We start from the raw sequence: 18,610 nt of genomic DNA on the forward strand, positions 1-18,610 counted from the left end.
CAACTAGAATGGAAGATGACGGGCCAAGGCCATACAAGGCTTAGCCTAATCAATGATCGACCCTTCATAGGTAAGACGGATAGGATTCCTAGGAAGTATCAGATCAGGAAAACTTTCAGAACGAGTATACCACCCAGACAGGAGTGGCTAGACTCGAAACGTAAACCAGGACCAAGAGAGGACTACTGGTTTACGGACGGCTCTGGCTTCAATGAAAGTTTTGGGGCAGGCATCTACCGTCTGAAAGATGGCTTCGGAGAGAGTTTTCCGCTGGGCCATCATTCAACCGTCTTTCAAGCAGAGATGCTGGGCATACTTAAGTGTGCAGAGTATCTGAACGCGAGAGACACAAAAAAGATGAAAATATTCATCTGCAGTGACAGCCAGGCGGCGATACACGCCCTGGAAAAACCCACTACAGAGTCACAGGTGGTGTGGGAATGCATGCAGGCATTGGACACACTGGGTAAAAACAACCGGGTCACCGTAACCTGGGTGCCAGGTCACCATGGGATTCTGGGTAATGAAGAGGCAGATAGGCTGGCCAAGGAGGGTACAGAAAGTGTGCCCTCACACGGCCTGCTTGGCATGCCCTTCGCAGTGGGAAAAACTCTTATTAAAGATCATTTCCAGCGGGATCATGTCAGGCGTTGGGAGAAAGTTGCGACCTGCAGACAAGCGAAACTGCTTATGAGAGGGCAACTAAGAGTTAGGACCAGAAAGCTTCTGGAGTTGCACAGAGGGGATCTGAGGGTAGCAGTAGGGCTCCTTACGGGTCATACAGCTCTCAGAGCTCATCTGTTCAAGATGAAACTTGCAGAACAAGAAGACTGCAGACTGTGCGGAGGCGATAAGGAGGGCGTCATCCACATTTTATGTGAATGCCCCCTATTAGCACTCCGTCGCTATAAAATCTGGGGCCAGGCTTTCCTGAAACCAGAGGACTTACAACAAGCGGCTGTCACCAGCCTTATTAGCCTAGTGAGAAACACAGGGCTGGGGCTGTGTGACTGACCGAAACTAAGGCGGAAGTTACAAAAGATCGTATGATTTAGGTGACTCTGGGCGCTTTAAGTGACCAGCCGCACTTTTTTTTATTCTATTCTTATTCTAACTAAAAAATTAGGGGTATCTAGACTATTTTAAACATTTTAAGCATCTACGGGACAAACGAACAATAAACAATTAATTTTTTGCACTAATTATTCATTTTTAACCACATATAATCGGTCTTCAATGTATGAAAAATATTTTAAAACTCATAGTAGTCTCCCCTTATAATCGGAGATGTTTGTGCGAAACGCATCCTGATAACCCGACTCGGCTCGTTTGTTTCCATTCTGTGGCTAATCCATTAATGAAATAACAAAACAAGATATGTGAACTGGAATTGTTATAGACCACTAACTCACCACTCCCCCTCCCCCAATTAATTCTATATTTTCCCTGCAATATCTCCGCCCTTCCTCCCGACGATCACAGCCCCCCTCATATCAATCATCAAGAGCGTGAAGGAACGAATCACTCAGATCGCACTCATTATCAAAATCGCTGACGACGGGTGACGAGAACGCGTGAATCGCTTCTTCATAACTCTCGTCATCGTCATCCAGCGAAGTCCTGTACTATTTCATGTGTTTTCTCTTGGGCAACAACAGAACAACGCCAAGGGCAACACAAATGTGCCAAAAACTATGGATAATGTGATAATTTCTCCTAGTTTGGAGGAAAGCATAACAAATTAATCCAAGGGAAACAAGCCCCAGCCCTGCAGGGAGATAGATATTTTTGTATCTTGAGGCAGGGTATCCGAAGTTTCTCTGTCTTCTACACCTGGAACCCCAGGAGAATCCAATGAGTCCAAACCCGGTGACAGCAGGCAGCAGGAATACCCACAGAGCAGTTCTATCTAATTCTGCTGCTAATGCAAGAACAATTGCTCCTGCTATTTGACAAAATGCTGTAAGCTTGGAACCGATGGATGCCATTGCTACCAGTGTCACCCAGATAGACAAAAGAGCATTGTAAAAATCGCAAAACTGGAGAACACTAAGTCTGGTGATGCAGACGCCCATGACATCTCCCCCCGCTTCACAGGCGTGATAAAACGTCGAGAAGAACATTACAGCCCCATAGACAACCGCCTCTGTGTAATACTCTCGTTTGAATGCTATATAAACCGACGCTATAAATGCGAGGTTGCTGAGAGTGAGCATCAGGAATCTCACAAGGATTCTGCCTCCTGTTAGGACGTATGTGTCATCTGCGCAGTCGAATCCTCTGTATCCTCCATAGCAGTAACAAGCTGAGAAGGCGAAACCCCCACTGTGCAAGTAGGTGTTGCATTTACCGTTGGAACTGCATTTTCCTTCGATGCAGGGAGAGGAACCTATGCTGGATTCAATTTGAGTGGAAGCCGGATGCATGCAACTGCAGGAGCACGACAGGAATGTACAGGGGATGCATGTGCAGTTGGAGGGAATTGTAAAAGATTTCAAGGTCAAGTGCCAGGTGCCTGGCTCTGGGAAAGGTACGTGCAGGAATTGGGGGGTGGTAGAATTGATCCACAGGTCGGCGGGTATAATGGAGGTTGAGATGGTGCAGCTGCCGTTTTCGGTGATTGTTGGGTAAGTCCCTGAAAATTAAGAAGATTCTCATTTTAATACCAAAGCGGTGGAATGTGCTAGATCAACTTGAATTCAAGATGAATTTCCAATGAAGGGGTCGGAATTTAAAGGGCATGAATACTCAATTTTCATGGTGAACTGTTTTGTTGCTCTCACTTCACTCCTCAAAAATTTAATTTTTTAAAATTGGCATCGAAGGATGATTGTCTCATTTTCACCTTTCTTGGAGGATCATAAAAAAATATAATCTATCTATATTATAAAGATCCAAATCGATTTCTGGTGATAAAAATTCGGTACTCGAAATTAAGAATGCAAAATTAAAGGTCACAAAAGTCAAAATAAGGGTCACGAGGGTCAGAACAAGGATCTCAAGGGTCATAATAACGGTCATGAGGCTCAAAGTAAGGGTAGAAGGTTCAGAATAACGATCATGAGGGTCATACGGTGATCATAGGGGGGGTCATATGGGGGTTGGCGAGCGGGGCGAACAGGGGGCGTAGCAAAGATAACAATCATAAATTCAATCAATAATCAAATTTAGATTGGTTTCTGGCAATAAAAATTCAAATGATTATTGGAGCTGCAGATGAAAAGATTTCTATGACTTGAAAATCAAATGTCAAAAAATTGCAGATCTAAGGAGACATACTGAACACTGAGAATTACAAAATTCCTCTGGATTTCTTTTGAAATTTTATTGCAAATTCTATTATTTTGTCTCCGATTCTATTGAAAAACACCACAAGTTTACTGCGTGTTTTTTATAGTCCAGTAGAAACTAAAAAAAAATTCACCGGTTTTTCGTTGCAAGGGTTAACTTGCCAACGCGGCCATCGCCCGAGGGCCTTCAGCCAGGAAATGTTGAATGTGGAGTGGGTTTTTTCACTTGGAAAATCTGTGGAATATTCAGTTTGAAAATTGTGTTAAATTTTCAGATGAATATTATGTGGAAATTTGTGATGAAAAATTGGTGTGGAATTTTGGCCCGGCCGGGGCTCGAACCTGGGAGCTTGTGGGGTTGCGAATCTCATGCTGCTACCAAGTGCGCCACACAGCCGGGCTCAGTAGAATAGTACATTAGAGTACAAGGGCACAAATTTCGTTTTCAACGAATGTGTAGTTTACAGGCCGAGCCGAAGGCGAGGTCTGTACACACATTCGTTGAAAACGAAATTTATTACCGAGTGCTCTATAATATTGTATGTCAAGTCGTGCAGAAGTCGAGTTTTGAGCAGGCTGCGCGAAGCTCAGCGTGCGATAAACTCGACTTATTGCACGGCGCGACAGAAACTATTTTATAGAAAAAATCAGTAGAATTTGATCTTTCTATACAATTTCATCTATTGAAGTATTTCTACAGGAATTCGTTTACATAAATTTTCCAAGTTTTTTTCACTACTTTGTTTCTTCTCTCATTTGAAAAAAAAATCAAAGAAAAAACTTACAAAATCTAAGCCGAGAAATTTCTAAAAAATATCTCAATAGAATAAGTTGGATACAAAAATTAAATTCTATTTACTTTTTCTTTAAAATATTTTCCATTGAAAAAAAACGCGCGGAATGACTGAGGAATTTCTCAAGAAAATGGTCGAGAAACTAATAGAATGTTCAATAGAAATTGAAGAAAAATCCAAAAAGCGTTGTAATAAAGTTCTAAGGAAATAATACGCAGGCAAAACGTGCAAAGAAATCATTGTCGCCCACGATGAAAGTTATATCGCGACAATATGTTAGCTAGATTTTAGGAAATTCGATACAAAAATTAATACTTCACCTAATGATATACATCCAACAACTACAGTCTCCCGGCTTTCGTTTAATAATTTGATTCCAATTGACAAAGTTCCACCGACATCATAAATAGAACCGATTCTAAAGCTGAGAACAGTCAATCCATTGCTAGAAATGTTTACTGGAGTTGCGGTTGTTGAGTTTTCTCTAAAAAAGTCGTAATCAAACGTGAAGAATTCCGGTAGAGTTTTCCTCACTAACTCGATTTCATTTTGTCTTATCTGCTCCTCGGAAGGCTGTACGAAAGACAATGTGATATTCGTGGAATTCCCGGCGAGATGCCGCAGATTTAGATAATGAAAATATCCTGGATATGGGATGAATGATAGTGACTTATGTGTGAAATTAATCACGACACTCGTCACGACGTCCTCCACAATCAAATTCGCTAATACTGTACACAAATCTGCACAAGTTGAGGAAATTGAAATATTTACAGGTTCTTTACTCTCAGAAACGAGGAATTGCAATCGCGCTGAATTAATTGTTTCATTCAAAAATATTGTATGATTCTGAGTCGGGTCAATTATTATAGCGATTTTCGCTTTCTCTATTGCCAACTCTGAATCCAAAACCGTTGAGCATGTTACACCAATGCCTGAAAAAACCAATAAAACTTTCTTAGCGAAGAAGACAAAATCGGTCACAACAATCTACACAAATAACATTCATACTAGTGATAACATGATCATAATTGTCGATTGAATGATTCATTCAGTACTGAGGTGATGAAACAATATCCCCGGAAAGCACGTATGGACAAAACCACGGCCAAGCCACGGATTTTCATGGTCATTTCATAGTTTTAAATCCTCATTTGGTGGTCATTTGGTGATCATTTGGGACGTGTTTATAGCCAAGGGGAGAGGGATAATATTGGACCCTTGATCTCATCCCTGAGAATTGGCCCCCATTTTAATCCTCAATAATAAATGGCCCTCAGTTTGACCCTTAGATTTGAATCCTCAAATTTTGACCCTTATTTTGACCCTTACATTTTGACTCTTAAATTTGTACCCTTAAATTTTTACCTTTCTTTTGGCCCTTAAATTTCGACCCTTATATTTCGACCCTTATATTTTGACCCTTAAATTTTGACCCCGAAGACTGAGTCTCATTTCTAACCCTTATGACTCTTTATGACTCTCATTTGGACTTTTATTCCTGATCCCGGCAATAATTTTTTCACTGACTTTTTCTATAATAGGGGAGGATGGGGCAAAACGGCCCCCTTCAATCGTCAATATTTTCCGATTCAATAATCCGATTGGGATGAGTTGGAGCTCCTTTTGAAGAATGAAAAATTATCTTCAAAATGAAGTTGAAACTGGGAATTTTCACAATGTCATTCACAAGTTATTGACAATTGAAGGGGGACCGTTTTGCCCCACCCTCCCTTAATTGCAATGACAAATGTAAAAACACTCCAAATGTTCGAAGAAAAGAAAAAATGGAAATCGGTCAGGAAGTTATTGGTTCGCCCCATAATGGGTGAAACGCAGGAATTTTTCTCTCCCAATTCCATCAAAATATGTAGTGGTCAAAATAGAAAAGTCAAAATATAAAGGTCCAAAGACAAGGATCCGTACATAAGAGCCAAAACATAAAGGTAAGAAAATAAAGATCAAAATATGAGTCAAACTATAAGGGTCGAAATATCACAGTCAAAAAACGAAGGTCAAAATATAAGAATCAAAATATAAGTGTCCAAAGCTAAGGGTCAAAATTTAAGTGTCAAAATACAGGGTGTAACTTTATCGGTGGAAAACCTCGCGGTCACAGGTTCAGAAAGACCCCCTGAATGCTAGAAAAATCTAAAAAAAAAAAATTGATCAGGCACTTTTGAATAATTAATAATTAACGTGAGCCAATGAGGCGCCCGGGTTATGGCAGGCAGAAGTGAGTGGTAGGGGTCGACTGAGCTGTGGCAACACCGCGTTATGGAGACGTCAGGACATGATAGGCGAGTGACTGTTCCGCCGTCAATTCGGATTCAATATCAGGAAGTGGCGCGCTCGGGCGGCAAAATTGAGAATTATTGAAAATTCATTTAAACGACAATAAACACCCAGATAACCATGAGGGCATTACCGTGCAATTTGAGGGTGATTTTTCATCCGAAAACCTGTTATCCTGCGATGGATGCACACAGATGTACTATTCATGTGCAATCTCTGCACCACGAATGCGCAAATGTGCATTTATTAATTTATGTGCAATAGGTAGAAAACAGGTGTACGACTACTGCGCAATAGGTGCGCCACAAGTATACTACGCGTGCACAATAGGTACGCCTCAATTGCAATAGAAGTGCACAATCGGTGCACTACTCGTGCGCAACTGGTGCGGAATACGCGCTTCACTCTTACGCAATCGATCCATCTTATGTATACTAGTGGTGCACAATTGGTACGCCACAAGTGCACTACTCGTGCGCAGTTATTGCGCCACAAGTACACTACTAGTAGTACTATACGTGCGCTACAAGTGCACTATACGTGCGCAATAGTTACAAAAGGGGTGCACTACTCGTCCGTAATCGGTGCAAAACGTGTACACTATCGGTGCACAATTGGTACGCCACGAGTGCACTAATCGTATACAGGTGGTTCGCCACAAGTACACTACTAGTGCGCAATTGGTGCGATTACAAGAGCACTACCGGTGCGCTACAAGTGCACTGCTGGGGCGCAATCGGTGCGCTACAAGTGCACTATATCAGTAGTGAACTTGTAGCGCACCGATTGCGCACTAGTAGTGTACTTGTGGCGCAAAATGACTGCGCACGAGTAGTGCACTTGTGGCAAACTACCTGTACACGAGTAATGCACTTGTGGCGTACCAATTGTGCACCACTAGTATACATAAGATGGATCGATTGCGTAAGAGTGAAGCGCGTATTCCGCACCAGTTGTGCACGAGTAGTGCACCGATTGTGCACTTCTATTGCAATTGAGGCGTACCTATTGTGCACGCGTAGGACACTTGTGGCGCACCTATTGTGCACTAGTCGTGCACCTGTTTTATATCTATTGCACTTAAATTAAGAAATGCCCATTTGCGCAGTCGTGGTGCGCAGATTGCACACGAATAGTATATCTGTGTGCATCTATCGCATAATAACGGGTTTTCGGATGGAAAATTAACCTCAAATTGCACGGTGATGTCCTCATGGTTATCTGGGTATTTATTGTCGCCTAAATGAATTTTCAATAATTCTCAATTTTGCTGCCCGAGCGCGCTACTTCCTGATATTGAATCCGAATTGACGGCGGAACAGTCACTCGAATATCGTGTTCTGACGTCTCCATAACGCGGTGTTGCCACAGCTCAGTCGACCGCTACCACTCACTTCTCCCCGCCATAACTCGGGCGCCTCATTGGCTCACGGTAATTATTAATTATTCAAAAATGCCTGATCAAATAATTTTTTTGAGATTTTTCTAGCATTCAGGGGGTCTTTCTGAACCTGTGGCCGAGAAGTTTTCCACCGATCAAGTTACACCCTGTATAAGGGTTAAACCAGGATCAAAATCTAACGGTCAAAATCTACAAGGCGAAATTCAAGAGCCAAAACAAGGGTCAAAATATAAAGGTCAAAATCAAAAGGCCAAAACAAGAGTCAAAATTTAAAGGTCCAAATCTAAGCGCCAAAACATAAGAGCTTAAATAAAGGTCAAACTGAGGGCCAATTATTATTATGGATCAAACTGAAGGCCAATTCTCAAGGATCAAATCGGGGGTCCAATATTATCCCTCCCCCCTTGGCTACGGACACGTCCCAAATGTCCACCAAATGAGGATCAAAAACCATGAAATGACCATGAAAATCCGTGGCTTGGCCGTGGTTTCGTCGATACGTGAGATAACGAAATCTTTGTGCGGTTCAGAAATTGACATCAATCACTAGATTATTAATATTAAGAGAAGTTGCACCTTAAAATACTTAAGGTTTATTTATCTTCATTGAAATTTGAAAATTAATAAAATAATTGATAATCTAAATTTTCAATTTACTATTGAGTAAATAATTCTAAATTTCATAAAAGGATTTTCGATTAACAAAATAATCGTCAATCTCCCAAACTCAATTATTGATTGATGAAATCATTCGGAATTTGCATATTTAATTAACGATTAATTTGATTAATTAAAAAATTGTTGAGTAAATAATGTTTTACTTAATAAATTGTAATATAAACTAATTGACTAATTCAAAATTCAACTTTATTAAAAATTTATAATTATGCCAATGTCTGTTAAGGTTTTCCTCAATAGCTCCCATTTTTGTCAACAATAGAAAATTCTAGTGCATTTACTGAGGAATACTATGGGAAATTTTCTTATTTTTTTTGTATTTTTATATTAAAAAATTCCGTGTCTTTCTCAAAAGAATAACACAAAACAATCAATGGATCTTCATTTTTCTATAAAAAATATTCTGTATAAATTTTCTCTATTGGAAATCCTCAGCCTAAATATTCAGTCCTCATCAAAATAATCAGTGTAAATGAATGAAAATCTGTCAATTTTTTATATATCCGAAATCTACAGGAAAATATCAAAATTTCCAAAAGAATTGCCTAGCCAATACGCCGGAATTCCCCTAGAATTCTTCCATTTGTAAATAGGTAATTTTTCATTGCATTTATGGGTATTAATGAAAAATTAACTTTGTTGAATATAACAAGAGGAATTTCTCAGAAATTTTCAGGAAAAAATGGAAGACGGAAACTGTTCTTGTCACTTGCCACAAATGAGTGATAATAATGGCTCGATATATTTATCACCGATTGAAAAAAAAAAAGTGAAAATAATTATTTTGTGAAAAGAGAACATTGTTCCCTTTACTTCCGCCTCTTTTTTTACTCGGTTTAAGTACCTTGCTGAGTAATTTTTTCAGAATCAGGATCACTCCAGGACCTAAATGCAATTGCATACCAGTCTCCTGGAGCTGGGTTAGGCCTCTGAAGTTCATATTCATCAAGTTCACTCTTGAATGTGAAATTAGAAAACGTCCTCCTTCTCTCAAACAACTTAGCCCCAATTTTCGATCCGTCTGGACTCCCCAGGGCTATACTCCCGTATTTCAAATAAACAGTCACATCTCGAGGGGGGCAACGACCGATACCACCGGTTTTGAGCTCTTTCGCTGTGAATCTAATTTTTAAAAAAGTCATACACAAAAATTAAATGAAATAACTGAAAAATTGAATTATATTACATTTCCGAAGAAATTGATTTACCTACTTGAACAGACTGTTGATTACATTCACTGGTACGTGAAAGTGAACAATTGATATAGTGTGATATCCACTGAAGTCATCGAGAACAGTGTGAGACTCGAGAGCAATTCGCTCCAGTTTTCCACAGACAACCACGTGCATCGCCCACCATATCATCAACGTAACGACGTAATTCTTCGGCATGTTCGGTGATTCCCACTGGCCCACATACCAATTTCAGATCTTCAAGAAAAATCCACACAATAGAAATAGTCATTAACTGCACTCAATCAATGATTTTGTTATGAATAATTAATGATGACTAGCGAACGGGCCATTAATTTATACTATTTTATTTTGATTTATTTTCTTTCCAGTTACGTCTTCACAATTAGTTATAATTTTATCCGTTTTTATTCTTATTATATATTTTTTTCCTTAATTCACAAGTTCCAACATTGATTGAAGAGCAATTCAGTAGTAAAGTGGTAAACCGAGTTAAGTCGATTTTCACTATTAGCCAGTTTTTGCTGAATATCTCGGAATCTAAGAGAGATAGCAAAATTTTTCTCACGACTTTCTTTATAACGCTCTATTGGCTCTACAAAAAAGGTCATGAGAAAAATCTTTCTATCTCTTTTAGATTCCGAGATATTCGTCAAAAACTAGCCAATAGTAAAAATCGACTTGACCCGGTTTACCGCTTCGCTACTGAATTATGTTAAAGATCAATGAAAAGGGTTAATTTTTTTTGTCATCAAAACAAAGGCATTTGAAACCTCATTCGGATAACAAAAAAATCTCTCCATGTATTACTGAAATTTTTTTAAATCTATTTCCCCTTCATATGGTAAATGGATATCGGCACTCCTCATTCCTATGGTCGTATTCCAATTATTATTATAAAAATTAAATGGAAAAAGAATTATAAATAGATAATCGGCTAAATAAAAAAACAATAAATAAAAAAATGATTTTTTTTTCTTATTTACGTCGGCGAGAACTTCGAATCACTTTTTTTCTCCAAGTATTTGAGGGATATCAATATTTCAGTGAGAAGAAATTTTTTTTTTATCGTTATTTTACATCGCTTCGACCCGTTTAGGGTATACTGCGATGATGATCAAAGACTAAATGGTTAGATCGCACCATTCTACCCGGCCGGGATTTGAACTCGGAACCTTTCGCATGTGAGGCAACGAACTTACCCACTGCGCCAAGCCACCGGGCGTGAAAAGAAATTGAAAAAGTGCAAAAAAAGTGGGAAGCAATAAAAAAAATTAATTTTTCAATGTTCCCGGAAAGTTCTAAAATTAATATATTTTTTCGAATAATGGAAGAATACCCGTAAATTCGATTTCTATCCTCGTCTTTTGATAGAATGAATAAAATAAATGACAGAAATTGTGAATTGTAGACTAAAAATTTTATCGGATTATTATTATGTAATGTAATGTAATGGCATGTTTCAATACAAACGCCGTATTTCCTCGACAAAATGACCTGTAGTCCATAATCCAGGCCTCCATTTTTTGACACATTTAATGATTTGTATTGAGACCTTGTCTACTGAAATTGTAATCATTCACTCACATTCTAAGTATCCGATATGCATGCTGAATTTCATTACATTGAAATGTATCGACCCAATGATACATTGTCAAATCTGAATTCCCCATTATATAATGTGGACATGTAAATGTTCAATTCGTTGTGTGGAATTCAACAAGTAGAATTTAAGCATGTGGACTTCAGAAAAAGCAAGTGGAGAATGGCATTTTCTGCCTAAATGAATATGGGGTATTCCATGTGAACTCACTCAGGTCATAACCCTCACCATCGCCAATCATATTGCCGATTTTTCCTGTGGTTGTATATGGAAAAATATGATTTCTCAAATTTTTTCAGATTTTTTGAGGCACCCTGTGGACAGCTATGTTTTTTTGCAAGTTTTATCTTCAAATGCCTATAACTTCTGTAAAAATCAACCGATTTGATTTTTTTTTTTACAAAATGTGCGTCTTTGAACACACTTTCGATATAAAAATATGCCAATTTTTTTCAATTCATTCTTCCATCGATTTCCTCAGAAAAACCTCAAAAAACTTCAAAAAACGAGTCGTTTTCAAAGTTGGACCCTTTTTATATTTTTCAAAAAATTTCAGTGAATATATTGGACCAAAACAAAATTTTTCACCAAAGGCCAAAGTGGGCTTCCCATTTCGTGGCCGTCATTTCCAATTTAAATATATGAATCGGGGATGAAAAATTTCAAAAATTTCAAAATTCTTTTCGCATTTGAACGCAGAAGCATTATTTGAATTTACCGCCTGAAGAATCACTGCATTATATTCGAATCTGGAACAATTTGATGACTTTTTGAAAATTCGTTAACAATAAATCTTTCCGAGTGGTGTGTTCTAATAGAGATCCCACTTTGGCCTTTGGTGAAAAATTTTATTTTGGTCCAATACCCTCACGGGAATTTTTTGAAAAATATAAAAAGGGTCCAACTTTGAAAACGACCCGTTTTTTGAAGTTTTTCGTGGTTTTTCTGAGGAAATCGATGGAAGAACGAATTGAAAAAAATTGGCATATTTTTATATCGAAAGTGTGTTCGAAGACGCACATTTTGTAAAAAAAAAACTCAAATCGGTCGATTTTTACGAAAGTTACACGCATTTGAAGATAAAACTTGCAAAAAAACATGGCTGCCCACAGGATGCCTCAAAAAATCTGAAAAAATTTGAGAAGTCATATTTTTCCATATACAACCACAGGAAAAATCGGCAATATGATTGGCGATGGTGAGGGTTTCGACCTGGGTGAGTTCACATGGAATACCCCATATAGTAATTGTTACTAATAAATTCACAATTTGCTTTCGAATGGTTTTTTTTCAATTTTTATTTTACTATTTTCTTCGTCTATTTGGTTGTGTCAAATAATTCTGCATTTAGACCCTTTCAAGACTCGAATTTTTCAGTCCAGGTTTAATCAAAGTTCAATTAAGGATATCCAAGTACTTTGGGTATTTTTTCTCCAGTAAAATGGTTTTTGCTTCCGAATAGAAGCATTGTAATGCTTCAAATTTAAGTTTTGGATTATTTGTATTATATCCGCCAGTTATGTTTTTGGGTCGATATAATACAACATTTATGATTTGGATGCTCTTTTGACCGAGTTCGAAGATGACAGCCATATCAAAAATCAGGCCCGGTCGCGCGCCCCCTCTTTGGGGTATCACCGGTAGGGGTTGGTGGAATTGGGTGTGACCCAAATTACGGGTCGAACCAATAACTTCCCGACCATTTGTTTTTTCTTTCATTACTTTTTGTTATTATGTATTTATTCAATCTTTTTCTCACATTTTTCCGGGGAAATACCCATAAAAGGAAAGTTTCTTCGTAGATTTAATAAACACTGGGGTCATGCCACAGTGAATGCAGCGCACGCTATACGCAACGCTAGTCATTGTCAGAAATATTCAGAAAACAGTTGGATAATTATTTCATGCGTTGCACGCGTTTAGCGTTACATCCATTGTGGCATTACCCTTAGGGTGATTTCGCAAAGAACGCATTTGTAATTTAAGTTAACTCAAACTTCAATCAAGTTATTTGACCCACTTCAAAATTCTCTCAACTCCGAAGCTGATCCACTTCAAAAATTTGCAACTTCAAAGTTAACCCACTCTTGTGATAACAGGAAAATTTTAATAACAAATTCAATTAAATATTAAATGAGTTATCTTTTAATTTCTTATTATCGGGATAAAATAATATTTTTGTTTAGCAGATTCTTACCTTTTAAGCGCTAGGCGCATCTGCATCCATCGTTTGAATTTTTGATGTTTAGAAATTTGAGGAACAATAATGATAAAGTCAGGGTTTGAAATAAGAAAAAAAGAATTTGAATAAAACTTAATTTTGATATTTATTGTTTGAAGAGATTTTAATTGAACATAAAAAAGGAGCCAAAAGAGAGAGAGAATTCGAGCGAAGTAAATTGATTGGTATTGATATAAAGATTTTGATTTCATTTGTGATAATTTTGATAAAAGTTGAAAAGACCAAAATATATAGATTGGTTTGAGAATTTCGTACGAACCAATACTTAGAAATTATCCAAAATAGTTTTTTAGTTGTTCCAATTGTCTTCTGTTTTTCACTTCATGTCACTTAATTTTATATCTAAGTTTATATATGTTATTTCACTTTATGGTTTGAATTGTGATTGAATTTCAATTGTGTCCTTGTACTTTTTTATTTTCATTTTTGTAAGTTGTGTCCTTGCACTTATTGTCGCGAAAACGTAGTGAACAATTCGCAGTTCACCGACCGTTTCGCACCAGAGTCAACTTCTACGAAGTTGGGCGTATTTGAGGTTTTCTGGATAACTCGGGTTATCCCACGGAACGTCGGGAAGGACTGATAACTTATTCCGAAGTTACGATCGCTAGGGTAGAGCCCGAGGAGTTCGATCTAATGGACGTGCCGATTTGGCATCTAAGACGTGACTGAATATAATTTCGAAAAGAATGAATCGAGAGCCCGAAAATGACAGTGCAGTTGCGCTGCATTTGCAATTTTGACTATTGAAGGCCGCGCGTGGCGTGCTAGCCCGGTAAATTGAGCTGCATCGACAGCAACTCAATGTCCGGTGGGCAACGAATAAGTCGAATTTAGTGAGGAATAAAATTACAAACGAAATTAAATTTTTTTTGAATAAATTCAAAACACGCCACTCTACAATTTTCCAAGTTTCCCTTTTTTTTTATTGCAAAATTCGAAAGTTTTATTTAAAAAACTCAACAATCACTGAGGAGATTTCGCTCAAAATCCAATGAGAATTAAGTTATGTGGAGATGCATCGTTTACACAAAATTAATTCAAATCCCATCCATTGGGTTTTTTCCATTTACTATTTTCACTCATCTCTGCATAACGTCTAAAAAATTGTTTTTGGGAATTGTTGGAGATTATAATGGTACATAAAAAAACGCAATGAACGTTCGTTTAATAAAAAAAAAAACGCAATTTGTTAGACGTCATGCAGAACCGCGTGAAATTGAAAAAATTAATTATTTCATGATCTATTCCACGTAAGGCAAAAAGCATACGTGATTTCATTCTTTCAAGTCAGACGAACATTTTAAAGAAAAGAAAACCTGGATCGGATGAAAACTGTTCGCAAGGAGCACTTTTCACGTAAAAACCTGCAAAATTACGATTTATGTTCAAATACGGGGCAAAATGGGTTGGGTCCGTCATTTTTCCAACTCTTTCATAACCCCCATCATGTATCAAAAGTTGTTCGATGGATCCCCTCACTAATCGCGGACTTCAAAGTTTTACCGGGGTCCCCCCTTAATACTTGTTATTGACAATTGAAAATTTGGGTCATCGCTCATTTTTTTCTTACTCTAAATGGGGTAATTTACCCAGATTCCGGAAAAAAACATCATTCGCACGGTAATCGACTGGCAAAAAAAAGTCGATAAATTTTTATTTTCTTTCAGTTATATATATACTAACAAACCGCCGAAACGTTTCAACTCAAAATTTAATCAGGTCTAAGTCTCATTGAGGCGCATCGATGGGCACAGAGAAAATTTGATTCTCATATCTTTTATCCAAGTGCAATCGTAGCACAAAAATTCGATGATGAGTTTTTTTTAAAGTTTTATTTAAATAATTAACGATTCGCTGAGACGATTTTGTTCATAATTTAATCAGGTCTAAGTCCTATCGAGGCGCATCGATGGGCATAAAGTAAATTGGATTCTCATCGTTTATATAAGAGAAATCGTAGCACAAAATTTGTTCACAGACATACATACATACAACGTCATAGAAAGATTCTAGGGGTCATGAAACGTGGAGATATCGTGAAATTTCCACTTTCGATTTTTGGGGTCATTACAATAACTTCCCTATAGATCGGGAAGTTAATAATCGTTATTTTGATTTATTTCAAAATTTGAAAAAATTTTGTATTTTTGGAAAAACTGAATGCCGTACATCTTTGAACATCATTTAAATGAATTCAATCATTGCTATGTTGCTTTATTGGTTGATTTCATTTTTATCATGATTGTTGACAATTTAGAAGTTTTCATGAATTTCCCTAAAAGTGACCTTTCTGATGGTTTTTTCAAATGTGATGTTTCAAATTCATTCAAGTATGTGTAAATAAAATTTTTCTGTTAACATTTTATCGAAGGGCTGAGGGGAGAGATAAAACCGCAAAGAAGGCAATCGGTTGTATAAAAAAAAGAGATAATAAGAATAATGATAATGATAAAATTCAACTAAGTTGAAAATATGACAAAATTAGTTAAAGTGAAATCTTATTCGATTTAATAAGATGAAAGAAACAGCTCCAAAAATGTTTCTGAAAGCATCGAGCATATATTTTAAATATTTCGAGGATAATTTTTCTGCCTATTCTGCATGAATGACGGAAATCTCTATATTAAACAAAACGAAATTAACTGTGTACGAGTCGAATTTCAAAAAACTAATTCGAAATTGTTATTGTACACATTTTTTCAAAAATTTTCAAAAAAAAAAACCTCTAGCTCAAAAATTGGAGGCCCTGGAGTATTTTTAACATTTGAACCGTCTGGAGGGCAAACGAACAATAAACATTTTTTTTTGCACTAATTACTCGTTTTTAGACATATATAATCGATCTTCAATGTATGAGAAATTTCACTTCAATAGCCTGACTTTTAAGACTCATAGTAGACTCGCCTTAAACTGCATATACTTGAATTTTACGTTGAATTACGCGCAATGAATTGAACATTCATAAACGAGAAATCTACTATTACTTTTTTTTTGATTGCAGAATCAGTAATTGGTGCAGTACATTACAATTTATTGGAATTCAATATGCCTATCATGTAATTGCAATGTGGAGATTACAATTTCCGCAGACCAGGTCTTAGGCCCGGTTGCACCGAGCCCTGTTAGCTATTTTTTACCCCAGGATAAATTTATCCATGTGTAATCCTTATGGACTAACAGACCGTTATCGGGCGGTTTAGTTAACAGACGATGGTGCAACCGGGCCTTAATGCCAAACATTTAATGTATCAAGAAATGGAGAGACTCCATTGTGTGATAATAAGTAATTTAGTCGAGAAAATGCTGTCGGTGATAAAATATACCAAGTGATAAGTTAAGAAGTCGAACATAGAATCTATATTGGAGCGATTATCTGCGAAATGAGTAATTTCATCGCAAAATCTCATTACTTCTCTTTTTAGTTGTAAACTATAATAATAATAAATCATGAATCACGAATCGTATAATTTCTCTTATACGATTCCAGTTGATTTAGCTCCTACCCGAATGTAAGAGCAATATTTCAGAATAGAAGATTGGCCCATTTTTTGTTAATACTTTTTTTGTGGGCCTATTGTACTCTACACAAGTCTTTAAGGGGAAACGGAACCGCTGTGTCTATATGATCTTTTAGAATTGGATTTTCTCCTACAATTATTATTTTTTATTTATGAAACTACTTCATGTACTCAACAATGCAATGATCCAGTCGATAAAGTAATTTCATAGATATAAAGTAATAATTGTAGCAGAAATCACAATTCTAAAAATTCATATAGACACAGGGGTTCCGTTTCCCCTTAAGAGAATTTTGCCATCCCTTACACTGAGAGAAAAACGGCAGAGTTCTCAAACAAGTCTTGCTTCTGCCAAGAAAGTAGTTTTTTGAAAACTATTAAAAGAGGATTTTTTGTGCTAAACATGCAGAGAGTGCGCCGAGATGAAAAATTTTTGTCGCAAAAATAGATTTAGTAGTTCAAAAAAAAATTGCATTCTCTGTATACGCAAGAAATGTCATTTCCAGCACTACTCCTTCGTTATTCGATACTCCCATACATATTTTTCTCCTGAAAAATGTTTGTTTTATGCGAAACAGGGGATAGTAGTTTTCCATTTCGGCTATCTAATAATCACAGACAAGAAATGAACCCTTAAATGAAACAATAATAATGATATGATAGCAATCTTCCAACTTGGGGACAAAATATTTCTTGATAAATTTTCCTCTATATGAGATATTTTCATCCTGAAAAGGCACCGTCTCGTATGAATTATCCGCCACTTGAGCCAAATATTTCGTTGTTGTTGAAATCAGAACAATTATTCATGTTTGTGACTTTCAAATTTGAACTAAACAAATTTCTTCTTGGCAATTATCAGCTAGCAATTTTGTTGGCCCAAACAAGGCTTGTTTGAGAACGTATTTGTCTTTCACTCAGTGTAGACACGAAAGAATTTAATGGAAAAACCTATCGAATTCATTAGAAAATTCTATTGAATTTCTATTGAACTGTTCAATAGAAAATATTCAGTAAAAAAAGTCAATAGAATTCAATTTTTCTATACAACTTATTCTATTGAAATATTTTCTATAGAATTCCCTCGGCTCAAATTTTCTAAGTTTTTTCATTTGATTTTCTTGATGAGGAGAAAAGAAAAATGGAATGAAAAAAAATTGGAAATTGGAAAATTGGTCGTAAGGGTATATAGCTTTTGATTGATCTACATAGGGGGCTTCGAAATGAACATTTTGAAAAAAAAAAGTTAAATCGGCCCACTCGTTTTCGAGATATTTGCGAAACACGGCTGAAAAAGAAATCGCTTTTTCTCGAAAACTAGTCAACCGATCGAGCTGTTCTTGATCACAGGGTTAGTCCTTAATACGACCTATTATCTGTGAAAATTTCAATTTTTTTTGAATTTTTTTAGTCAATTTATTGTTCGATTTTCTAAAAGTTGATTCTGCAAAAGTGCCAAATTGGGGGTGACACATACAGACATGGTCCTCAAACTTCGTATTTTTCCATTTCAGACCATTCTACATCATTTCCAATGAAAATTAAGAAATGCGAAAATTGACCGATTACAATGCTTTTATTCGAAAGCAAAA

At 36.8% G+C, this 18,610-nt stretch overlaps 1 protein-coding gene across 4 annotated transcripts in view; it reads right to left on the reverse strand.

Moving 5' to 3' along the window:
• Positions 1 to 1,206: 1,206 nt before the first annotated feature.
• The window catches only part of LOC107038511 (transmembrane protein 8B), a 20,565-nt gene continuing 3,161 nt past the window's right edge, over positions 1,207 to 18,610 (reverse strand). For all 4 annotated transcript variants that reach the window (XM_015257655.1, XM_015257658.1, XM_015257657.1 and 1 more), the window contains exons 2-5: positions 9,672 to 9,889; positions 9,304 to 9,581; positions 4,405 to 5,019; positions 1,207 to 2,635 (exon numbers count right to left, since the gene is read on the reverse strand). In XM_015257655.1, coding sequence (XP_015113141.1) covers positions 1,626 to 2,635; positions 4,405 to 5,019; positions 9,304 to 9,581; positions 9,672 to 9,850 — 2,082 coding nt within the window. In that variant the 5' untranslated portion in view covers positions 9,851 to 9,889 and the 3' untranslated portion in view covers positions 1,207 to 1,625. The remainder of the gene's footprint in view (positions 2,636 to 4,404; positions 5,020 to 9,303; positions 9,582 to 9,671; positions 9,890 to 18,610) is intronic.

This window comes from Diachasma alloeum, unplaced genomic scaffold (assembly GCF_001412515.2).
Source record: "Diachasma alloeum isolate Michigan unplaced genomic scaffold, Dall2.0 Dall_scaffold_00284, whole genome shotgun sequence".
NCBI lineage: Eukaryota > Metazoa > Arthropoda > Insecta > Hymenoptera > Braconidae > Diachasma > Diachasma alloeum.